Source organism: Castanea sativa, chromosome 1, assembly GCF_040712315.1.
Source record: "Castanea sativa cultivar Marrone di Chiusa Pesio chromosome 1, ASM4071231v1".
Taxonomy (NCBI): Eukaryota; Viridiplantae; Streptophyta; class Magnoliopsida; order Fagales; family Fagaceae; genus Castanea; species Castanea sativa.
In genome coordinates this window covers 1,767,610-1,793,749 of record NC_134013.1, presented here as the reverse complement: position 1 = coordinate 1,793,749, position 26,140 = coordinate 1,767,610, and the positions used below count along the sequence as shown (strand labels likewise).

At 32.5% G+C, this 26,140-nt stretch overlaps 2 protein-coding genes across 2 annotated transcripts; both read right to left on the bottom strand.

Annotated features, from left to right (window-relative positions):
• On the bottom strand, positions 1-7,039 carry LOC142611005 (protein EARLY FLOWERING 3-like). The gene is made up of 4 exons (XM_075782998.1): positions 6,176-7,039; positions 4,064-4,902; positions 1,461-1,512; positions 1-1,335 (listed from the first exon to the last, which is right to left on the bottom strand). Exons 1-4 carry the CDS (start codon positions 6,392-6,394, stop codon positions 316-318), a joined length of 2,130 nt encoding a protein of 709 aa, XP_075639113.1. The 5' UTR covers positions 6,395-7,039; the 3' UTR covers positions 1-315.
• A 3,203-nt stretch (positions 7,040-10,242) lies between these two features.
• On the bottom strand, positions 10,243-15,459 carry LOC142621531 (protein neprosin-like). Its single transcript, XM_075794807.1, has 6 exons — positions 15,343-15,459; positions 13,736-13,822; positions 13,290-13,577; positions 11,550-11,711; positions 10,876-11,022; positions 10,243-10,638 (listed from the first exon to the last, which is right to left on the bottom strand). Exons 1-6 carry the CDS (start codon positions 15,457-15,459, stop codon positions 10,243-10,245), a joined length of 1,197 nt encoding a protein of 398 aa, XP_075650922.1.
• Between the last annotated feature and the right edge of the window lie 10,681 nt (positions 15,460-26,140).

The following is a 26,140-nucleotide window of genomic DNA, read 5'->3' as shown; positions in this document are numbered from 1 at the left end:
ATCTCTTTTAAAATTTTTTAATAACTATCGAATTTATAGGTGAAAACCAGTCCTCCGCTACAACAGCATTGCCACCTCTGCCAAAAGTCCAACACAAACTTAAAGTGACAACATATACTTATCAATGGTAGTGATCCTCCAGAAACATATCTACATATGAATACACTATATAAGTAGGTCACAATTATAAAACATATAGAGACAACACATTACAAGCATCATACCAAAAAAAAGTACAGAGTAAATGACCAAGCACCACCCCAACTTAGATGAGCACATGATCATTTGCCAAAAGGTGATTAACATATAAATGAACTAAACTGAGTCATGCTGCTTTCTCTCTTCTTGTATAGATTGGAAAATTCGAGCTGCTGATTCAGTTGCCGATCTAGGATTATGTGGCACAACTTTGATCACTCGTGTTGGCTGGTCAGTTTCATGAGGCTGAGGAGCTGCTTCTGGGACTACTGGAACCGTAGGAAAAAGAGATAGTGCATCTCTCCCATCTGCAGTGTGATGAATCTCAACACTTTGTGCTCGCTCACTGGGACTACTTGCTGTGCTTCCTCGAAACTCGGAGTCTTTAGATGCCTGAAATTTCGCAGCTTGTGAAGAAGCTCTACTTTTTTGATTTGGCACATTACATGAACTCTGATGCTGCATATTAGGGTTGGCTCCCCCTCCTGATAACTGACCAGTTTGACCATGAGAACCAGGTCCAGCAAACCGGTTTACTGAACCTGACATGGCTGGATTCATGGCTGGCATGCCATATGGAGGGAAGTATGCATGACCAATTGGAGCAGTACCGGGAAGCATGCCAATTCCTGGATGATGATGAGGAGATGGAACCCCATAATTTGGATTTATGAAGTTACCTGTCAAGGGAGCTGGACTGAAAGGTCCACATCCTCCACAAACTGTTCCCATAAACCCAGGTCCAGGATAAGGCTTGTATACAAGTCCTTCAGTCGGAGTCATTACAGGAATCAACCATTGATGCCCAGGTGACTGATGAAAACACCAAGGACCCATTTTACCATCAGTAGCCGCTGGTGATGGCTGTGAGTTTTCTAGATAAGGCCCAAAATTTGAAGGCTGACAACCATTTTTCACAGTGGAAAGAGATGTCTTCCCAACTGCATTTTCCGCAGAACATTCCATTTTATGGTTTGGCGTCTCAGAATTATCTTTGCGCTTAGCGATGTGTGCTGGTGGTTTTACAACATAATCAGATGGAAGTTTCTTTGCTGGAGAAACCTTCAATGAAGATTTGCCCAGAAAAGCACCATTTTCAAGCAAAAGATGTGGAGATCCAGCAATCAGTCGTTGGACCTGTTGAATAAAAAGAATTAGGCTACAAGCTTTTTAGGTCAATCAAGTTAAACGTAAATGAAATAAATACGTAAAACATTTTCAGACCACCAGAAACTACTAACCAGTGGAGAAGACCACCTTACCTTTATTAATCTATGCAACTCAAAGACTTGCACGGCAAATACTCTTTGCTGACTGTAGAGAGTAAGAGGAGTTGGATCAAGAACAGAATGAGACAATATTTATCAATTGCGACTTCCATAAACATATAACCAACTTAAGGTAATACAAGAAAATCAACTGCCTCTAGTTGAATCAAGCACCAGATAGCATCATTTAGATCATCATATAGACCAAACAACCCACAAAAGTTGATGTACAATTTGAGACTAAGGCAGTATTTGACGGGTTAAGCTGCAATTTACAGAGTCCCTCAAAACTCTCACCATATACAAAGCTTACTAGGCATATACTTTGGGCGAGTGAATTAATTTAATTTGTTTATATTTAACAATTTTTTATTATTAAATCTTCCACTATTTACAACAGAAACAACAAAACCTCAAAACTTGCAACATTTATTAATTATAAAAAAATATATATATTTCTCTGCACACAAGTATCTGCTTCCCCGCTGACTTCATTCACCAAAGGCAGAAACCTCTTTCTAACTCTGTGGAATTAACTCTGCTGATAACAATACTTGAAGAAGATACAATTTCACCAAACAGAAGAAGGTAATATCTTGGGCACAGATATACAATTGTACGCGTGAAAATTTTAAAAACTTGAGATGTTAGCATAAACAGTGCTTCAACAAATTTCCTTACAACCACTTAGCAAAAAATTTCATATAAAATCTTAGTGCAAAAGATGCAAAGGGGAAGCAAAATACATGATACAGCTTCTAGCGGGAAAAAAAATTGTAATTCAAAAACAAAGTACATGATTTACACTCTTCTTTCTTTACTGTAACTAAAGCATCAAAATCATAATTACAATTACAATGTACAACAATTCACTTGTGAGTACATCAGAGACAATCCTCAGGACAATGAAACCAAACAGGAAATGCAGATGTAACTTCATAAATTTATAATTCACATGTACATATGTACAAATTATATATATTTTCTGATTTGCATGGACACTGCTTCAAATCTTATTAAAGAGGAAGATGTAAAATTTGTACAAAGGGGGAACAATGTACACTCAGAGAGAGGAAAAAGAACAAGACTCCCAACCCCACAAAAACCTCCAAAACAGAACCACCAAGATACTATATATGAGAATTATCCACCTCGTAGCCATGCCCACTAACAATTCCACATTGTCAATACTCTCCAAGATTCTCCCAATAACAGCTCCAAGGATCATATCACACCACTTGCTCTTCTTGCTCCACGCTCTCGATTTGCCATAATAGGAAAAGTACCCCCATGTTCACCAGGAAAATAAGCAATAATAAACCGAGACAGGAATACATCTGAAAAAGCAGTCGGGAAAGGACAATGAATACTGAGATGATTTACTGTCTCGGGGGTGGCCTTGTGCAAAGTACCTCTATTAGGATTGCTCATTTCCCTGTTGTAAGATGATCTAGCATTCACTGTTAAAATATCATCAAGGGCCTTTGTACATGCAAAAAAGCCACTTTAGAGGGGATCTTGTGACTACACACTAAGAGTTCTCCCAAACCTCAAAGACATAATTGCAACTCTTCAGTTCAAAATAGATATCTATACTCCTAATGTTAGTATTCCGCACTGCACACGACAATCTAATGCAGCTTTAATTTGACTGATTGAGAGAACAGGAAGTAAAGATTTCCCAAAAGATACAATATAGCAACTCACTGGGTAGGACTTTTAATTTTCCAGTACAGTGATCACTATGGTTCTCCAAGAAAAAAAAAATATAGAATTTAAATCACATTCCATAAACTTAAGAAGACTCTCAAAGTTCTATATCTCTTTACAGTCATCAACTAAAATCACAGATTGCCAAGCCTAAGGACAGAGGTGACATGTACAAATTCTTGAATCAGAACATGACTAGAATAAATGGATATAAGAAGCCAACATACAAAAGTTTTGGAAACAAAGCTGGAATTCATTTGATAAGTAAATGGTGGGGGGGTCATAGGGTTCAAATCATAGACATGGGGCATCACAAAGGATGTCATTACCAATTGACTATCACTTGAAGCCCTAAAACAAAACTGAAGTTATCTTAGTAACAGCACAAGTTAAGAGAATTACTGGAAGAATTATTAAATCTGGAGAAATTATGTTTACTGTTTATAATGTGGAAAAATAAATTCCATAAATTTTTTACTCCAAGAGGAGGGGAAGGGGAGATTCAAACTAGTGACCTCCGTTTCATGAGCCGTGGTCTCTAGTCAATTATGATATCATAAATTCTATTTTTTTCAAAGTTTAATGTTCTTGACCATTTATTGACCAAATAAAATAAAGTTCCGGTGTCCTCTAACTCCATCTTTGTTGCGGTTGAATCTCCACATAAATATGGAGCATTTTTTAAACCTTATCATTGCCATTTTCTGATACTGAAGTATAAGTATCACATTAAAGTGAGATAGCACGAGAGTGCTATGGTCATTACCAATTTGAGCACATATCAACATTCTGTATAGTTTAAGGAAAGTTTCACATTGCATCCTTGAAATTTGAAATCACCATGAGGCACCATATTTGAGTGCATATCAATGAGAATGGAGACTTACTTGGCAATTGCTCTTCTTGCTTTCCAGAAATGTTTCTGACCTATCATTCCGACGACATCATCTGGAGAGATATCCAAGCCTGATATAGAATCCACCATGGACGTCTCAGAGACGTCATCACCCTTGTCTACGTTTGCCATTTGTAGTGACAAATTTGACCTGTCTCCACAATATTGAAAGTCATTATCAGCCTCATTGGGATTGCTGTCATCCTCCCTAGAATGAGAGACTCTTCTTTGATGGACAACATCTCCCTCCCTTATAGATCCAACAAGTCCATTGTCAATTGGCTGTGACCTGGTTCTGAACTCTTGTTGTAAATCAGAATCATCTAAATTGCATATATTAGTCACAGGGCAATCTTGATACTCTTGATCTGGAGTTGCATTGGACTCCTTAACAAGCCCTTCAATCTTTTCTTTGGTTGATAGATTTGCTTTAGATTTTGCTAAACGACATGGACCACTTGCTTTTGGGACCTCTTCAATCTCACATCTCACTTCTTGTCTCAAATCAGGACCCGGGGAGGTCATTAATTTTGGATCCTTATCACAAACATTTTGGTGTTTTATGGAATGACCAGAATACCTAGGACTACAGGGAGTGAGTTTTTCCCTATCTGCACTGTTTTGAGTTCTACTACCTGCCCCTGATTGAACAAATACAGGAACAATAAAGTCATCTTCATCTCCTACTCTGTTTCTTTGCTCAAGTTGTGCCAATGATTTGTTCAAACTTGACCCTTCAGCTTGTTGAGCAAGAAATGTCTCTGCCCGGTGAGTGGGCGTTGGTGAAGGATCGTGAAGCGGAAAGTGAAAATTTCTTTCAAGGCCACTCCCCTGCAAACATAGATCACTCCCCATAATCAGAAACATTAGAACTAAGTTGTTCGTGTAGTACCCTAGTATTGGTCTATGTGAATATGCTACTCTATATTCAAGGGTGTTCAAACATGAAAGAATATATATTTTTTCTGGATATGTAAGAAAACCACAAATATAGATATGCATACTGCCTAATACCAAAACCACGCAGCTGGGGTTAATTTCACAAGAAATAATTCCAGCAAGCTCCTACATAGAGCATAAATTTTCATCCATTTCTTGGAATTCTACCATTTGAGCGGAGAAGGAAACATATAATATTTATAACTAAATTAAATATGGGTCCGGTTTACAGGTAGCCCTAAGGCATTTGTAAATGTGCCATTTTATGAAACTTCTGATACCACTTTCATGGGAAATATAAAAAAACTGTAAAAAAAATAAGTTTTTTTTTTTTTTTTTTCTTTTCCCATAAAAAGTTTCTAAAATTATTTCCTAAACCAATGCCTTTAAAACATTTGTTAACTTTTCCCATTAAACAATCCCCAAATCTCTCTCTCTCTCTCTCTCTCTCTCTCTCTCTCTCTCTCCCCTTTATGATTGGTAAGTTATCCACACAAAACCAATGGGTCTTGAACCCATGAGGCCATGACCTCACCCTCCACCTAGAGCTTATAATCAGAGGAGGTTCCAGTTGAGCTACAGCTTATTGGTTAAACATTACCCTCATCTCTTCCCTCGAACAATCTTTCAAGTCCATTAAAATCCAAAATTACAAGTTGTTCTATCACCTATGAATCAACCCAATTAAAACAGCAGAACCTGATTGTATATCCCTCTTATCATTCTTCATTAAGAATTACAACTAAATCATCAGATTGGAACCAAAGTTATGGTTCATCACTATAAGGGGAGGAGGTGCGAGTCGATCTATAGCATTGGCTAAACAATCCCCTCGTTCCTCCCTTGAACAACGTTTCAAGCACATTAAAAACCAAAATCACAGCAATTCTATCAACTATGACTCAGCCCAATAAAAACAGCAGAACATGATTTCACATCCACTCTATCATTCTTCATTAAGAATAACAACTACATCATCAATTTAAAAACCAAAGTTATGGTACATCAGTACATCACTATTCACTGTTAAACATGATTTCACAAACAGCCTCCAGCCTAGTAACTTATAATTCGAGAATAAAAAGATCAAAAAGTAATACTCCACAAGAAAACATGATAAACAAAGCAAACAAACAAGCTCATAGTTCTAACAAGTAACAATTACCTGGCTTGAGGATGCTGTGAGAACCATACTGCTAGTGTTATTTGGGTGTGTAAGAGGCAAAACCCCAGGATTGAACCTCTGAGAGGGAATACTTAGCTGTTCATAGAGAGCCATCTTGTTCCTTGGAGGTGCTCTTGGCCCTCCTTTCTCTGTATCATTAACATGAAGCCTTGGGAACATCGGCCCCATGATCTTCTCCTCATCTTTCCCAGCTTTCATTCTCTCTCTTTTTTCTTTTTCTTTTTTTCTCTACAATTCAAAACAAACCCCAATAACAAAAACTCAGTTTCACATGAAATCCATGGATGGATTTCATGAACTAGACCTCTAATTCCAAATAAACCCACTTGCAGAAATCCAATACAAATCAAACCCAGATACCAAAACCTTAACTTTCTCGGAATTTGGCTGCTTTCTCAGTAGCCCAGAACTCAAACAGACCTCCAAAAATAAAACCCACTTGCAGAAACCAAATATCAATCAAACCCAGAAACCGAAAACCTTGACTTTCTCAGAGAAAAAAGAACCCGAACTGAACTCCAAAAAAGAAAACCCAGTTGCAGAAACTGGAAAAATCAAAGTCAACCCACGGTTCCAGAAGAGTAGAGTGGAACTTCCCTCTTGCAAGACAAAGCGATTTCTGAATAAACAAAAGACAACACTCTCGGAAACTGAGCGATTTCAGAGAAAAAAGGAGCTTCAAAGATGTAAGTGAGGAAAGAACAGGAAAAGCGTGAGTTGTGGAATTAAGATAGGGATGTAAAAGAGCGCAGAGAGAGACAGAGATGAAATGGGTGAGCTTGTCTTTAGGGATTCTTCATTACCTCAGAAGATCTCATCTTCTTTAACAAAAGGAAAAGGGCAAAAGTGCGGAGTTGAGGGCCCCACAGGGTAGAAGTAGAACTTGTACCTCCTACTATACAATGAGCTGGCTTTGTTGTGGATGGTACTTGGTTACTTTTTTATATTTTGTTTTATAGGTAAATATTATAACACTTTTTTTTTTTTTTTCATTTGCCAACCATTTTTAGATTCCCACCTCCATCACCATAGATACGGATAAAAGTGTCCATTACAACTTTTGCATTCACTTTCTCAACACCCAGAAAAAAACAAAACAATCTAATGAAAAGAAATTAAAAATAACTTCGGTGCCAAATCTTAATTAAACTTATAAATAATACTAGAGATATAAATTATTTTATAAAATAATTTACAAACTGTTGATGTGATAAGTAATTATTAATAAATGAAAAAATAATATTACTGGTGGGTCTAAATAAAAACTAATAAGAAGTTAGACACATTAACATTTTGTAAAAAATGTTATAAAATAATTTGTATCTATAATATTGCTTTAAACTTATTTGTTTCATTTGATTAAGCAAACTTATTTGTTATCAGCAGTGGTCTAATGGTCATTAAGCTTATTCCCAAATGGTTTGGAGATAGAAGTCCCATATTCAAATTTCGTAATGAGAACCAAATACTTGAAAAATATTCACGCCTCAACTCAATCCCTAATGGTGTCTTTATGGGGCTTGAATAACTGTTATAGTTTACTAGTTTTTTTGCTTGCAAACCTAGACCTAGTGGGTAGGATATTAACATAGTAACGTAGAGATAAGGAAGTCATTTTGATCACCCATTATACCTTTTTTTTTTTTTGTAGATATATATATATATATATATATATATATGTATGTATATATAAATTTTTTGTCCTTTTTGGCAAAGAGCGTTATAGCAAGCTAGCAATATGCATATTTTAGGAAAAATTGAGCAAAAATGACATACAAGTTTGCATTAGGCTAGCCAAAATTGCGTAATTACTAAGGTGCCTTGTTAGTAGGACTGTCCACGGGTCGGGCCGGATCAGTTTTGGACCTAACCCAGACTTGACCCGCCGTTTGGTGGAGGGCAGAGGAACCCGAAACTGATCGTCAAAAAAATCGGTCGAGTCGGTTTCGGGTAAGGGTGAGCGTCGGTCGGGTCAGGGTGAGCGTCGCTGGAATAAAGAAGGCATCAAAATCTGGAAAAAAAAAAAAAAAAAGCGTTGTCGGAATCTAGAAACACTCACCGGATTCTGGAAAAGCTCGCCGAATTCTACATTTTTTTCACTGAAAATTGCTGGGATTTGGTCATATCTCCTTAAATCTAAGCTTGATCTCATCGGATCTCCTCGAATCTAAGCTTGATATCGTCAGATCTCCTCAAATCTAAGCTTGATATCGCCGGATCTCCTCAAATCTAAGCTTGATCTTACCAAATACGGTCGAGTTCTCTTTAGATCTCCTCGAATCTAACCTTGATCTTGTCGAAGCTGGCCAGATTTGTATATAACTTCGGTCGGGTTGGGTGGCTCAGGTTTTGGAGAAGAAAATCCACCACTCGACCCGCCGGCATCGGGTCTTGGGCACGAAAATCTATAATCGACCCACAGGAGCATCGATTTGGGCTGAAATCGGGCAGTTTGGTTGGTTTGGCGGGTGTGGGTCAGGTCTGGACACCCCTACTTGTCAATTGTGGTGAGATACAGTGAGCCCCATTTTCCCCTTTTTTTGCTTAGGTTATGCCATTCTTGGCTCATGGAAATGAATGGAATGAAAATAATCATTTTAGAATATTCATTCCATTCTTTTATTTGAGAGTTTTTAGGGAATGAGTGGAAAGACCATTCTTTTGTTTGGATAGGAGTAAACACTCATTCATCTCTCTTCCCTCATTACCTCAAATGTGTGACTTTCAAAATACTCTTAAACATCTAGTTATTTATAGTAATGTTGTTATAAAGATAATTCTATTAATTTCTATCTATGTTACTCCAAACAAAGTTACTTACTTATTATTACTTTTCCATTCATTTATTTTAAAATAGCCAAATAAGATTACTTGATTTCATTTCATTTTATTTCCATTTCATTCCATTATTAAGTGCATTCAATTCCAAATCATTCTTTCTATTTTACTCTAGAATTTAATTTGTTGCTTTTCAAAAATTCAAGATTTAATTTAATACTTCTAAAACCACTCCACCACGCCACCACTCACAATTGCATATATTAGGATGTAGTAAAAATTGTGACACAAATGTCGCGTTTACTGGTTTTCTTTGGAAATACACACACACACACACACGCATATGAGTAAGACTTATGTGCTGTACTTAGGTGTTGTTCTTTAGATTCCTCTTTTAGGATTCTGCCATGTGGCTTTTTTCTAATGGATGGAAGTGTATTTTTTAAGTTAAGTAGCCACATGGCAGAATCTTAAGAGAAGAACCTAAGGAACAACACCTAAGGTACTGTACATAAGTTTTGTCATATATATATATATATATATATATATATATATATATATATATATATATATATATATATATACACACGCACACATACACACAATCACATTATGTGGAGGCTGGCAAAGTAAATAAAAACTGATAATTGAACTTGTGTAATATTTTCAAATTATTGAAATTACAATGCTTTTTATCAACAATGCACATGATATTACCCAATTCTCCTAAAATGAAGTTAAATTCAAATTCCCCCTTGGATATATTCTAACCAAAAGAAAAAAAGAAATACAACTTTTTCAACTTTCTTCCTCTCATGAACCTGGGGATATTTCATAAGACAGTGCTATGATATCATCTTTCGCTTTATTAAATATCTTTCGCTTTATTAGATATTTTTTAGGGTAAATTATGTATTTGGTCCCTATTTTATACACCATATTTTAATTTGATCCCTAACCTTTTAATTGTGTCAATTTGGTCCCTAATCTTTCTTTACCGTGTCAATTTAATCCTTACAGTTATCTTTTTGATGAAAATTAATGACATGTCTAATGGCCAAAATAAAAAATTAGCTTCTGTTGATGTGATAATAAATTAAAATTTTATTTTGGCTATTTGCTATGTAAACAATTTTCATCTAATATATAATGGCAAAGACTAAATTGACACGACATTAAAAGGTTAAAGACCAAATTGACACAATTGAAAGGTTAAGGACCAAATTGAAATATAATGTAAAGGCTAGGGACTAAATATGTAGTTTACCTTATTTTTTATTATATACACATTTGTCATCAGGATGCCCTCCAAAGTAAAAATAGGGCTCACTATCACAATCTGCTTTGTGAATCAAAGCGGAGTAACAATTGGGTTCATCAACAACAAAGAATGCCGGATCAGGGTACTTCAGCTGGAGGGAATCATCAATGATCCTAATATTTGTAATAAAATTTGCACTACCAAACAGTTCAGACGCTGCTTCCCCACTCCCCATGTAGGCTGTAGTGTGATAGGGATGGCCTGGCTTCACATATTTGCTATAAACATCTCCTCCCCATGCAACTATTGAGGCTTTCTCCTTCAAATATTGCAGAATTTCTGCTGGCCAATAACCTACTACCTCGTTACAAATCTGTAGCCACCAATGGTTGGTAATTGGATCCTAAAATCGAAAACATAAAAGAATATGAATATGATATGTGCATAAGAGTTGAAATTTATATACAAAAAAAAAAAATTGTAGAGTTGACAAATTGTTATTCATTGTCATATTAGTTAGCTATTACATTCACTGCTATCACTTTATTATCTAACAATTTGCAACCATAGCTATTGTAAAAAAATTTGTTAGAAGAGTCGTGTCCCTGTATCTCTTGTGAGAGAGAGAGAGTTGCATTACATGGTCAATGCGGAGATTGATTTGAAATTGGGGTCCGTGGAGCTTTGATACTTTAGTAAATGTAGCACCTAATGCGATAACTAAGCTAGTATGAACAAACCCAGCACAATTGAGGTTAATGCAACCTGTGAGTCGGTATCCATCCAACTGAAAAAAAAAAAAAAAAAAAAAGAACAAAATAAACTACCGTATAAATTCAGAGTAATTCAAAAAGTTGATTGCTAAAGAAACTAATACATATAGTCATATAAACTATATTTTGAGACACGAAGACTAATATTGTCAGGTGGTTTTTTTTATTTATAATTCAATGACTGCAATGAAGATGAGGAAATTTAAACACGGGATATCTCCATTAAAAACACCAAAAACTACCAGTTAAACTACAAGATTCTCGGCTTATTTGTTGCTTATATATATATATATATATTTATTAAGAACTCACACATATTAAAGGAGCCAAAACATAATTAAGAATGGCATTTCCCATCTTTGATTTTGTAGAAGTGTACTTACTGTCCAACGTATAAATAATCGAGGTTCTCCATCACAGTTAAATAAATTTGGGTAGACCTAAAAAAAAGAGAAAATAACATTACCACATCTTGAGAATGAAAATAAAGCGTAATCATGTACCCACAAATTGGGATTCATGTTTCGGATAATGAACTAACCATCCAGCCTGCTTCGATACTTTCAAAATTCTCAACAAAGCCGCTTTTAAGCGAAATTTGAGCACTAGTGATTTCGTCGTAAGATTCAACTAAAGGATTCCAAAGATTTATGTCTCCTCTAGCACCGATGAAATTATTTCCCACTGCATAGAGATTTGCATACTGGTTCACAAAGCATTCCCAAACAAAACAGTAAAATTAGAAGGACTAAATTTAACATGGAAAATTTTTCTATCCAGCAATATATTCAAGAAAAAATCCCTTTGGATCATATTCAACTATATATTGTTAAGAGAAACGTACAAACATTTTTTTAGATGGCGCTAGATCTTTGGAACAAACTATTTTTTTCTTTCTCTTTCTTAATTTTTTTTTCGGACGAGCAAATTGAATACCTTTTCTTTTTTTTTTTTCCTTTTTTTTTTCCTGCGAGTGATATTACGAAGACTAAAAAATTTTACGATATGAGTTTTACATGCTAATGTGTCACCACTCACCAATAACAAAAAAATAATAATTTAGACGTTTACAATGAAACCAATTACATTAATTGCCATATCACTGTGAGCTTTCTATTGTAAAATTGATAGCAGTTTTAGTATTTTCTTTCTGTGATTGACTATGCATTATTTTGTAAAAATTATCTAGTAAAATTTGTAGTATCTCTATTATCATTTTTCTAGATTTTTTTTTCTTTTCTCACATAAAAAAAAAAAAAACAATACCACTCTTCTATTAAGAATATACACTGACGCCACCGCGCACCCTTGGTGCGGTGGTCACTTCACAAGTATAAAAACTTGTGGGGTGTGGGGGGCAAGGGCCGGGGTTCAAGTTTCCAGGAGGAAGTTTCACACACATTTATATTTAGATTAGGCTAGAGTAGAATTCTATCTTGTATAAAAAAAAAAAAGTATACACACTGACAAAATCTTCTCAGTAAATTTTGAAGAATGTCTTAAAAGACACCTTTGTAAAAAAAATTATACATATTTTCCCCAACATAAAATCTCCTATGTAAATACTATAAAGATCCAAAACCATCCATTAGTCTCTAATCACTCTGTATCTATGTCCATGAATGAATGTTTAGATCTATTTATAAGAACAACAATAGATTAGTCAAGATCTCCCACATGTATTCTTTTTTTTCACCATCTCTTTTTCTTTTCAATAATCATACTCTTTGTTACTTTCTTAGTTGATATGTTACTTTTTACTACTTTTACTAATGTTATTTTTGGTATTTTCCTACCTTTTTTTTTGTTCTTCAACTTGAATTAGCTCACTATTTTCTCATCAATGCATTGATCGTTTTTTATCAAGAACGATCAAACAATCTCAAATGACTCTCTCTCGTATTTTTATCAAGAATTGTCATTTCTATTTTTGAGCAAATTTCCTCATTTCAAATCACATCTTTTTGTGCATTTCAGTTATTCATTTTAATATTCTCATTTTATGAATATGTTACTTCTCAACAATTAAATCTATTATACACATTCCTCATAATTCTAGAAACAAAACTGCATGCAAAACTATATCAACTATTCAAGTTTATGACCAAAAAAAAAAAATTTTATTAGATATTCCTAAAGTATGGCAATGTAGCGGCGGATTCTACCACATATTCAATTAGTAGAATCCATCATTTTTTTTTTACCGCATTGCTGTAACTCCTAGAGTACTGAATATTTGCTCACAAATATAGCCACTAAATATATATGTTCGTATACTTACCGAGTGTTCGGGTGCGGGAAAGCATTCAAAAAATTTACTTTCGTCATTTGATGTGTTTTTTTTGATGAACTCTTTTGATGTGTTTACAGCAAAGGAAGTCCGTGGACCGTCCCTTCCAAAGTGCTCGAGGGAATCAGCTTTCAATAACTCTTTCCTCTTAACTCTGCGAATGGCAACTGTTCCTTTTGGACAGCTTCCACTCTTTTGCCAAGTTTGAGTTAACATTGCTGGAGATGACTCATGTTTAGTAGTTGAAGTCTCGGAGGCAAAAATAGTGTTTGGTCTCATCTGCATGTTACATGGAACACTAAATTATATAGTAAGTATATATACATTAAATAAATTTTAAATTAAACTCCCATGGTCGTAAGCATTTATAAACAAAATTGATTAGCATTATTTTTGGAAGTGAAATAGAGAGAATAAGGTTAAGAAAGCAAATGTACCTGAATTGTATGATTTCTTAAAGCAGGATGGTCAAAAGCTGGTTGTTTGTAAATATCAACACAATCAATGATATCTCCATCTTCACTCTACAAGAACACACAAATGAAAATACTTTACTAATAATATCAAAATATCTCACTATATAACTATAACTACAATCGACATGTTTCTAAAAAAAAAAACTACAATCGAAATTGATGCATGTTATCTTTATCATATAGATAAGACTAACACTATATTTGGTTATAGCTAGAGAAAGGGAAGAGAAAGGAAAAGAGGAAGAGAACAGAAATAGAAATGAAGAGAAAATAAAATATATCCTTTTGGTTTTTTTGGATATAGGGATGGAGAGAGAAAAGAAAAGAAAAGAAAATACTTATTTTTGGTTGGTAGAGAGAGAGGAAATGGAAAGAAAAGTGTATATTTTTTTACTTATATGCCCTCATAAAATTGAGAGAGACATAAAAATAATGGGCAAAAATGTAATTATAGAACATGAAAAGTCAAATATGTTAAGCCCCGCCAAAGGCCTTGTAGCAGGTTGTTTGTAAATATCAACGCAATCAATGATATCTCCATCTTCACTCTACAAGAACACACAAATGAAAATACTTTATTAATAATATCAAAATATCTCACTATATAACTATAACTACAATCGACATGTTTCTCAAAAAAAAAAAAAAAAAAACTACAATCGACAGTGATGCATGTTATCTTTATCATATAGATAAGACTAACACTATATTTGGTTATAGCTAGGGAAAGGGAAGAGAAAGGAAAAGAGGAAGAGAACAGAAATAGAAATGAAGAGAAAATAAAATATTTCCTTTTGGTTTTTTTGGATATAGGGAGGGAGAGAGAAAAGAAAAGAAAAGAAAATACTTATTTTTGGTTGGTAAAGAGAGAGGAAATGGAAAGAAAAGTGTATATTTTTTTACTTATATGCCCTCATAAAATTGAGAGAAACATAAAAATAATGGGCAAAAATGTAATTATAGAACATGAAAAGTCAAATATGTTAAGCCCCTGCCAAAGGCCTTGTAGATGAATTGGCATCTCCCCATGCACAAAGTGCTTGGGGGTCTAGGGGAAAAAGATTCGAGCTGCGAGGTTAGCAGCATATTACAATTATTTCTCAAAAAAAAAAAAATGTTAAGCCCCACTTTTTTTGGTTGAAGTCTTTTTCTTTATTTCCGCCCAAAATGTGAGGACGTAAAATGTGGGCTCATATGATTGATTTTTTTTTTTTTTTCTCACATAAACCAAATAAAGGAAATTATTGTTTAACCCAACCTTTCCCTTCCTTTCCATCCTCTTCTTGCTGAACCAAACATAGTGTAATAAACAAGGAAAATCATGACATGGTCAGTTGTGAGCTGCTGTAATCCTTTTGATTGAGGTAATACCGTATTACCAAACTCACCACTCAAGAATACAAATTTGATTTAATTGTTTTTTGGGAAAACAATCAAAGCTTTCACATTTCATAATTATTAAAAAAAAAAAAAAGAGGCAATCCTGACATAGATTCGAATGGTTAAGGAAATTCATGGAGCTATTCCAAGTACAATGAAAAAAAAAATGAAATAATAGAAAAATATACCTTAATGCTCTTGATTGCTGGCTTATTGAGAAGCTTCAATTTCTTATCAATTTCTGATAAAGTTTTTCTTGCTTCAGCTTTTACATCTACTCCACCATCAAAAACAAGCAAAGCCATCGCAAAGATTGACATTATTATTCTTTTCCACATTTTAGCACTCTGTTACTCTCAAACTAACAAACATAACACAATGATTGGCATCCGTACGTTTCAATTAAAGGTATTTAAAGAAGGCCGTTTGGCCTAGAGAAGGAAAGTTTTCCATGCCATCAATGACTTTCCATAAAAGTACATTTGCTAAAATGCGTCCGTTTACATGTATAAATGGGAAAAAATCTCCTCGGCCTCTTGTTAGTCCCATAATATTGTGATAGATAAAGGGTACGTTTGGTAAGAGTATTTAAATATAATTTTTTATTTTGCAATTCATAAAATGCTGGATTCTATACTTGAATTTATTGTTTGGCTAATATTTTTTAAATACAGTTTTCATTCAATTGTATCAGATTTTCCTAGTTTAGAATAGGATTTTGAAAATAGCTAAGCGAGTGTTTTCAAGATATAGAAAATGTTTTTAATGATATAATTGTAAATTGGGTAAATTGCAAATTACACCTCTAAAGTTTGAGAGTGATTGGATTTTATACTCTAACGTTTCAGAAATTGGATTTTACCCCTTGAAGTTTGGGGTGCTTTGATTTTACACCCTAACGTTTTAGAACTTGAATTTTACCCCCTAAAGTTTAGGGGTGTTTGGATTTTACACACTTAAAAATCTAAAACTTTAGAGTGTAAATTTCAAGCAGTCCAAAATTTTAGGGAGTAAAATCCAAACACTCCTAAACTATAGGGGTAAAATCCAATTTCTGAAACGTCGGAGTGTAAAATTCAGACATCACCAAAATTCAGGGGGTAAAATTCAAATTCTGAAACTTCAGGGTGTAAAATCCAATCACCCCAAACTTTAGGGGTGTAATTTGCAATTTACCCTTGTAAATAAATTGAAAACAGTGGACCTCACATATTTGTCAAAACTCTTTTATCTCTTAAATTAAGGAACTTATCTTTATCACAAAAAGAATTTTCACACTTCAAATTTGAAAAATATCATTAAAAAAAATACATGTTGAGCTCTATTCCCTTCTCATTATCCAAAAAAATTAATTTACAGATTCTACACGATACTTTTTGTAAATATATTTTTTTTAAATCTCAAAAATAGAAATAGTTTCCCAAACAATTATTTTTTGTTTTTAATATTTTGAAAATTGTTGTTAAAAGTGGAAGCCAAGCACGTATAATATAAAAATTATTACTTAAAAACTAGTTTCAAGTTCAATTTTTTGAAATTTTTTTATACTGTTTTGAAAACAAAAATAAAAATCCTCCTACCAATTAGGCCCTAAGTTTCGATTTCACATATCAATATATATATATATATATATATATATATGTTTTTTTTTAATTGATTTTATATCGTGACTTATGTTTAAAAAAATTGAGTTTAGAATATTTAGATTCTATCATATATAGTGACGGCTCTAGGAATTTTTTAAGGTGGTCACTAAAAAAGTTAAATTATTCAAAATCTAATAAAGCGATAACTTGAATATTTGCTACAATTGTAAGTTGAGTCACTAAGGAGAGTAAAATTGTTGTGACTGCAAAACCAAAAAGAATATAATTGTCGTTGTTACCATCAAGGAGAACTGATAACCACAATGTTTTTCTTGTAACCATTTTTTTAGGAAAAAATGAAATTAGAGATTATATTTAGTGAAAAGGTTGAATGAGCTACGAATTTGAATGTTTAGTGATTTTTATCCTTTTGTTTTATAGTAGGCTTTTTGTTGAATAATTAGATCACTTGTTGTTGTTTGGTCTTATCTTGTTTTTGTTCGTAGTTATTTATTTATTTTTTAATTTTATAAAAGGGATTGAGGATTATGTTTGGGGGGCAGAATTAGTTTTGAAGTAATGTTATGTTCATAATATTTTTACAATAAATCTTATGCAAAAAACTGTAATTGGTGACTAAACAAATAATATTTGCATTGAACCCAAATTAGAATCAGCAACAGCTTACCACATTGGCCTTGTTGTAAAAATATTGAGAAAATGTTGTAAATGTAGCATTATTCTTATTTTTGTTGAACCCAACTTTTTGTTATTCTCAAGTCAAGGTGTTCCATAATTTTATTAGGGTGGTCACAATAGGTTAGTTTAACATAGTTTTTTTTGGCAAGTGCATATATGCAATTTTTTGCAAGTCAAGGTGGTCTTGTGACCGCCCTGGCTTGCTTGTAGAGCCTCCAGCGATCCTCTAATTATTTATTTATTTTTATAGAGATTCTATGTATACTTAACAATTCCATCAGAATATTGACATGCAATTTAAAAAAAAAAAGGTAATTATAGTGCTGCAACTTATTATACACACTCTGTCACAACCATCATAATGTGGTAGACTGTAATTGACTACCGGTCGCTTTTACATGGAGCCTTCATTTTTTTTTTCACTACTCACAAGCATTCATATAGAAGAGTTGTGGCATAAATTGTGGTCCTAAAATTTTTGGTAGAATATATAGTTTCATATAAATAAAAAATTATAATAAATGCCTGACATGCTGATACTTTAAAAAAAAAAAAAATAGTCATAAATATTGCTAGTACTCTCTTTGTTCGAAATTGGTGTTCTTGTCTAGAAAACCCAACTTTTTAACAAAATATAATTTAAAGAAGATAGAAGTTTGCAAAATTACCCTAAAATGAAGTTATAAAAAATTTATATTGTTTAAATTTTAAAAAAGGGTAAGTTGAAAAGTATACCCCTAAAGTTTTGAGGTGTTTAGATTTTACACTCTAAAGTTTTAGATTTTGGATTTTACTCCCTGAAATTTTAGATTTTGGATTTTACTCCCTGACGTTTCAGAATTTGGATTTTACCTCCTAAAATTTTGGGGTGTTTGTATTTTGTACCCCCAAATTCTAAAATTTTAAGGTGTAAAATCTAAATATCCCCAAACTTTAGCGGTGTAATTTGCAAACATTTTTAAAATTTAAGGGGTAAAATCCAAATTCTGAAAGGTCAGAGTGCAAAATTCAAACACTCCTAAATTTCAGGAGGTAAAATCTAAATTCTGAAATTTTAAGGTGTAAAATCTAAGCACCTTCAAATTTTAGTGGTGTAATTTGTAATTAACCCAAAAAATTATCAAAAATTTGAAATAAGCTCTTAAATTTTTTTTTTTGTTGGTTCTTTTTTTCTTTTTTTTTTGAAATGGTTCTTTTTTATTTTGCAAAATGAGTGACGTGATTAGAATTTAGAAGGACTCCTACAACAAATGAATATTTTACTGTTTGTGTCGGAATATCCTTTTCGATAAATAAAATAAAAAATCAAACTAAAAAACATACTCCTAATACGATACAAACTATATTGGTTTGCCTTCAAATTCAAACTTCTCTTTTAAATCAAATCTAATAAAAAAACTCCAAGTGACTACTACTATACAATGCATTTATTGCGGTTTTTTTTTTTTTAAATTTTCAAATGCTCCTGCCTTCTATAAATAAAGTAGGTGCATAATTAAAAAAAATTAGTAAATTAGTAACTTTTAATTTTAGAAACTAGGACAATATTTTAAGACATCCCAAAATGAAAATAGAAAATTAACAATTTGAGAATAGAGAAATATACATTGCATTTAGATATTAACTTGATGTTTCTAAATTACTATATTGGTTTGCCTTCAAATTCAAACTTATCTTTTAAATCAAATCTAATAAAAAAACTCCAAGTGACTACTACTATACGATGCATTTATTGCGGTTTTTTTCTTAATTTTCAAATGCTCCTGCCTTCTATAAATAAAGTAGGTGCATAATTAAAAAAAAATAGTAAATTAGTAACTTTTAATTTTAGAAACTAGGACAATATTTTAAGACATCCCAAAATGAAAATAGAAAATTAACAATTTGAGAATAGAGAAATATACATTGCATTTGGATATTAACTTGATGTTTCTAAATTACTATATTGGTTTGCCTTCAAATTCAAACTTATCTTTTAAATCAAATCTAATAAAAAAACTCCAAGTGACTACTACTATACGATGCATTTATTGCGGTTTTTTTTTTAATTTTCAAATGCTCCTGCCTCCTATAAATAAAGTAGGTGCATAATTAAAAAAAATTAGTAAATTAGTAACTTTTAATTTTAGAAACTAGGACAATATTTTAAGACATCTCAAAATGACAATAGAAAACTTACAATTTGAGAATAGAGAAATATACATTGCATTTGGATATTAACTTGATGTTTCTAAATTACTATATTGGTTTGCCTTCAAATTCAAACTTATCTTTTAAATCAAATCTAATAAAAAAACTCCAAGTGACTACTACTATACGATGCATTTATTGCGGGTTTTTTTTTAATTTTCAAATGCTCCTGCCTCCTATAAATAAAGTAGGTGCATAATTAAAAAAAATTAGTAAATTAGTAACTTTTAATTTTAGAAACTAGGACAATATTTTAAGACATCTCAAAATGACAATAGAAAACTAACAATTTGAGAATAGAGAAATATACATTGCATTTGGATATTAACTTGATGTTTCTAAATTAATATATTGGTTTGCCTTCAAATTCAAACTTATCTTTTAAATCAAATCTAATAAAAAAACTCCAAGTGACTAATACTATACGATGCATTTATTGCGGTTTTTTTTTTAATTTTCAAATGCTCCTGCCTCCTATAAATAAAGTAGGTGCATAATTAAAAAAAATTAGTAAATTAGTAACTTTTAATTTTAGAAACTAGGACAATATTTTAAGACATCTCAAAATGACAATAGAAAACTAACAATTTGAGAATAGAGAAATATACATTGCATTTGGATATTAACTTGATGTTTCTAAATTACTATATTGGTTTGCCTTCAAATTCAAACTTATCTTTTAAATCAAATCCAATAAAAAAACTCCAAGTGACTACTACTATATGATGCATTTATTGCGGTTTTTTTTAAAATTTTAAAATGCTCCTGCCTCCTATAAATAAAGTAGATGCATAATTAAAAAAAAATAGTAAATTAGTAACTTTTAATTTTAGAAACTAGGACAATATTTTAAGACATCTCAAAATGAAAATAGAAAACTAACAATTTGAGAATAGAGAAATATACATTGCATTTGGATATTAACTTGATGTTTCTAAATTGCTTACATAAATTAATGATTATGTTAAATTGCTTACCATGAGTTTCTTCAGCACATGAGTTGGCATGCAACATAGGCTCCTAAAGCTTGGCTTTTCTTAGCTAGAGATTCACTTATGACAGCTATATATCTATATTTATATTAACATGTAAAGCTTCGAGAAAATCTAATTAGATTCTACAATTAAAATTCAATTTTCGAGAAAATCTAATTAGATTCTACAATTAAAATTCAATTTTGTACCATGTATCATAAATTATTTATTTTTAGAGAAATTTTTAATTTTTAATTTTGGAGTCAAATGTAGGATTACATCATAAATATCCATCCAAATGAATTATTACAAACAAAAACCAAAAAGTTTAGAATTAATGAACATAGTTTTTTTTAAATGGACAATTTACATTTTCTATCTAATAATATTCTTACAATATTTTTTAAATAGTTAAAAAAATATAAAAATAACTATCAATAATATTTAAATGATATATGTAAGAATTATACTATGCATCTTAATGTATATGTTTTAAGCATATCCATACATATACACGAACTAACAATTAGAATATTTCCATCAAGTGTGTCAAATGTCAAATATTTGGCATTTAACACACCAAATTCTAAAAAATCACTTTCGTCAAGTGTTTTAAATGCCATAATATTTGACATTAATGAACAGTGCAATCTTAAATTTGAAACTGCACTGTTCACAAATTGTAAAACTTCTATTATTTTTTTTATTCAGGTGGAGCCGCTTTCTTTAAAGAGAGAGTGAGAAATAATAAAAAAATGAATAAGAATATTAAAGAAAGAATATTTAAATGAAGTTGTAAAAATAATAAAATATTTAATGTTTGGTATATTGTAAAATGAGGTGTTAAAATTTTAAAATTGTTGATGAAAATGGTCTCAGTACTCATGTTACACATTTTTTTTTATGCAAGTACTCATGTAAGAGCAACCACATCAGCTCATTCATTTTACACATCGATTTTTACACTAAAAACTTACTTTTTATATTTTACACATTCACTTTTACAAAACACCTACATCAGTTCATCTATTTTATCACCTCCTTTAATTAAATAATCAATTTTCTCACAGTTTTTTATTATTTCTCTCAACTACCCCTTAACCTACCAGCGCTATCTCTCTCTCTACCCATTTTTTTTTTCTGATTTATTGCTCTTTCTCTGCCCATCACTCCTCCATCTATTTTATCACCGCTTTTTCTAATTTATTGCTTTCTGATTTTTTTTTTGAAACTCCTCATCCTCATCCTCATCCTCATCCTCCTCTTTCCTCTTACCTCTTCCTTGCCTGCTTCGACCACCGCTTCATTAATTCTTAATAAAAAGTTGCAATTTTGAAGAAGTAAATGCGTACTGAGATGGGAAAGTTATTTAATGCTTCAGGATTATGACAGGCTTCTTTGACATAAATGATAATTATGAAATGTCAAAGAACATATTATGTTACTTTAATTTCCGTATAAACATAATCATAATAAATACCTATTAATAACTATTATTATTATTATTATCAAATTCACATTTAGATGAAAATTAAAGAAGAGAAAAAACCATATTATGTTACTTTTTCTATAAACACTATCATAATAAATATCTATTAATAATTATCATATTCCACATTAAATATATATATATATATATATTTATTTATTATGTTACTTTACCACAAATTGCACTGGTTACTTACTAATATATATAATATGAAAATTATATTATGTTACCTATTGTTTTCGTGTTTCTTCTTTTGTGCTAGATGCATATTTTGAAACAATAAATATATAAAGAGAGCATATTCCAAAGTGGCCCTCTTTTTTTATTAAGCACTCATAAGGTCACAGCAGTAGTGACTAGTGACAATATGCTTCTGGAAGCACTTTTCATCTCGTCTGGCTGTGAACTTAAGAGAAAGTGTATACCTTAATTTATACTTTTTAACGCATGCCTTCTGAGGTGGTTTATTCTCCTTTCAACTTCCAAAACCTTCTGCTTAGAAAATGTGTTACCGTCCACCAATCGAGAACAAATGAGAGTTTGAATCTCAAATCATGAGAAATTTTTTTTCTCATTTTTATCTATCTACGCAACAAAGTTCTTACGTAAAATATGATTTGAATTTTAGGAGTACATTATGGTATTATTAGTAGCGGTCCTAAGAATTTTTAGGATGGTCTCTAAGAAACTTAAATTATACAAAATTTAATAAAAAGACAATTTGAATATATCAACGCCACAAAAAAAACACGCAAAATGTCAAACAGACACACAATTACTGATATAATTATCCACACCTTTTATGTGGAAAGCATTTATTGCTAGAAAATGTTGGCATCAACATATATCTTCTTGCTCTCATGGATAATAAGGAGGATTTATTGCTAGAAAGTGTCGGCATCAACATATATCCTCTTGCTCCACTTGTATTCTTGGCGTGATGGCCACTCTACAAGTACGAAGTTCTTGTAAAGCAAGGGGGCAAGGGCCGGGATTTAAATTTTCAGGAGAAAGTTTCACACACATATATATACTTAGATTAGGCTAACTAGAGTAGAATTGCTATCTTGTATAAAAATTATATATATATCGCCTTGCTCTCATGGACAATAAAAGGACAATAAGGAAGCTTTATTGCTAGAAAATGTTGGCATCAATATATTTATCTTCTTGCTCTCTCATGGACAATAAAGACCTCGACCAGGCCCTCCAAAGTAGAACATAGGCTCATATGCAAGACTCTTTTGGTAATTAAGAGAGCTGTAGCTAGCAATCGGGTTCCTCGGCCATACTATGTACCCATTCAGGGTACTTCACCTGTAGTGAATAATCCAAGATTCTAACATTTTCAATGAAACGTGCTTCTCCCAACAAACTAGATGCATATTCTCCACTCCCCATAGCTGTTGTTGTGTGGGGTTTAACTCCCTTCACGTTTTTGCTATAAACATTCCCTCCGAATTTTCTTTCCAAATAATTTTAAATATAAAAAAATTTAGTTAGTTGTCAGGCTTTAAAATAATGCAGGAAACTAGCATCTCGAGTGTCTAAAACTCAAGTTCCAAAATAAAACTCGAGTTTTTAAGACTCGAGTTCCACCATTTTCTTTTAGAGGTGAGTATCACTTTCCGTGGAACTCGAGTTTTTTAGACTCGAGTTCCACCATTTTCTTTCAGATCAGACTATTCCACAGATCATAAGATTGTCCTACACCAGAACTCGAATGTTTGAAGCTTGAATTTATCACCGAACTTGAGCTTCAAACACTCGAGATGCTATTTTTCAGTTTCGTTTCCGCCGCATGCTAACTTATTATATCGTTTCCTCTCTCTACGCTAGTTGGAAAATTGCCTCCATTCCCTCCCCATTGAACTATTATCGCATTCTGTTTCAAATAATTCAGGATTTCAGGCAGCCAATACCCCTCCACCTCGTCTCCATATTGTAGCCACCATCTTCTGGTATTTGGATCCTAAAACAAATTAAACATTGGGTTTTATACAGACCATAACATATCATCATCATCTAATCAAAGAGAAAAAGCAAAACGGTGTATAAATGCATAAGAATTGTGTGGAACCACAACCTAATCTTATGTGAAATTGTGAATGAAGAACATTCAACCAATAATTTTAATTAACAACAAAAATTTTTTTAAAAAAATTAGCCCCTAATTTTTTAGGGTCGATTACAAATTCTCAATTAACATGTCATATACTATTTGTTATTTTCTTAATTAACACATCATTTTTTTACTACTTTTATTAATATCATTTTGGTATTCCTCTATTTTCGTTTTCTTCAATTTGGTATTCCTCTTGCTTAGTCAATAATTTTAATCATTCCTTGAAATTATTCTTTGCTTTATAATATGCAAACCATAGATTCAAGTGTTGGGAGGTGCATACCTTGAAGTCTAGCCCGTATAGGACTCGTATTTGAGCATTGAAGGAATCCTTGTTCATATAGAAATAGGTGTACCAATTGCACAATAAGTCAAATAGTTCTATTCCTAATTGAATCAGGAGTGTCAGGCGGCAGAGCTTTATATATAAAGCTTAGTACGTGGGTTTCATGAATAGTGAGAGAGATTCAAAGAGAGACTGAAGAGTGAAACATAGTTTTGAAGTCGACTGAAGGAAAAATATGAGTCCTTTGTGCGGCACTGAGGTAAAAAAGAAAATGTGAATTTTCTTTTGCTTAAGACACACAAGAAAGATAAATTGAGAGTTTTTTCTGGGACGATTATTTGGGTGCTACAATCACAGAGAATTGAAGTATTCCGCGTGTATTTGTGGTGAGGTTGTATTTGTTCCTAGAGATATTATTGTATTTTCCCAATTTATTGTGAATTCAGGTTTTGGGTATAACTTGAATGTTGTAATCTCTATTTTATTATAGTGGATTGATCAGATTTGCTTGATGGTTTTTCCCTCTACATTGGAGGATTTCCCACTTAATTTCTTAGTGTTCTTGTTTGTTGATTTTTTTATCGCTTCCGTAGATTTCTATTTTCTTTATTGCTTGGGTTATATTTAATTTAATTCACACATAGACGGAGATTTATCCCAACAAGTGGTATTAGAGCTAGGTTATTGGATGTAATTGTCTTGTGTTGAATTAAATGGAAAATATGAATATGAATATGAGTACTATGATTAAACTCTTGGCATCAAATTATTCGATCTAGAAGCTGATGATGGAGGATGTCTTTTACTGTAAGGATTTGCATGACCCTATTAAGGGTGATAGTACTAAGCCAAAAGAGATGTCTGATAAAGACTGGGAGAAGTTAAATAGAAAAATCATTGGATGTATTAGACAATGCATTGATGTGAGTGTGTTTCATCATGTATCTCAAGAGACTAATGCAGAAGCTCTTTGGGAAGAATTGAAGGGTCTCTATGAAAGAAAAACAACTCAAAATAAAGCTTTATGGCTAGAAAGCTTATGAATTTGGAGCTTAAGGAAGGGAGATTTGTTGCCGAGCATTTGAGTGAGTTCCAAGACCTGATGAATCAGATGGTTACAATGAAGTTGATAATTGATGATGAGCTTCAAGCTTTATTACTTCTGAGTTCCTTACTTGACAGTTGGGAGACTTTGGTGGTGTCACTTAGTAACTTTGCTCCAAATGGTGTGCTACAGCTTGAAATGGTCAAGGATAGCTTGTTCAATGAAGAAACAAGAAGAAAAACATGGGCAAGGATAATGCACATGCTCTTGTAACAGAGAATAGGGGAGGAGTAAGACTAAAAATTCTAACGGGCGTGGTAAATCCAGAAGTCAGTCAAAATCGAAAGGAAAATTCAGGTATTTCTATTGTGACAAAGAAGGTCACATAAGAAGAAACTGCAAGGCTTGGAAGAATAAATAGAAAGATGAGAAAAATCAAAATAAGGCAGAAGAACAAAATACAAATGTTGTCTTGGCAATTGAAGATGTAGTGATTTGTGTAGGAGAGGATGAATGTTGCAATGTTTCACATCCTTATGTTGAATGGGTGATTGATTCAGCCTTTTTCGGTCATGTCACTCCAAGAAAGGAA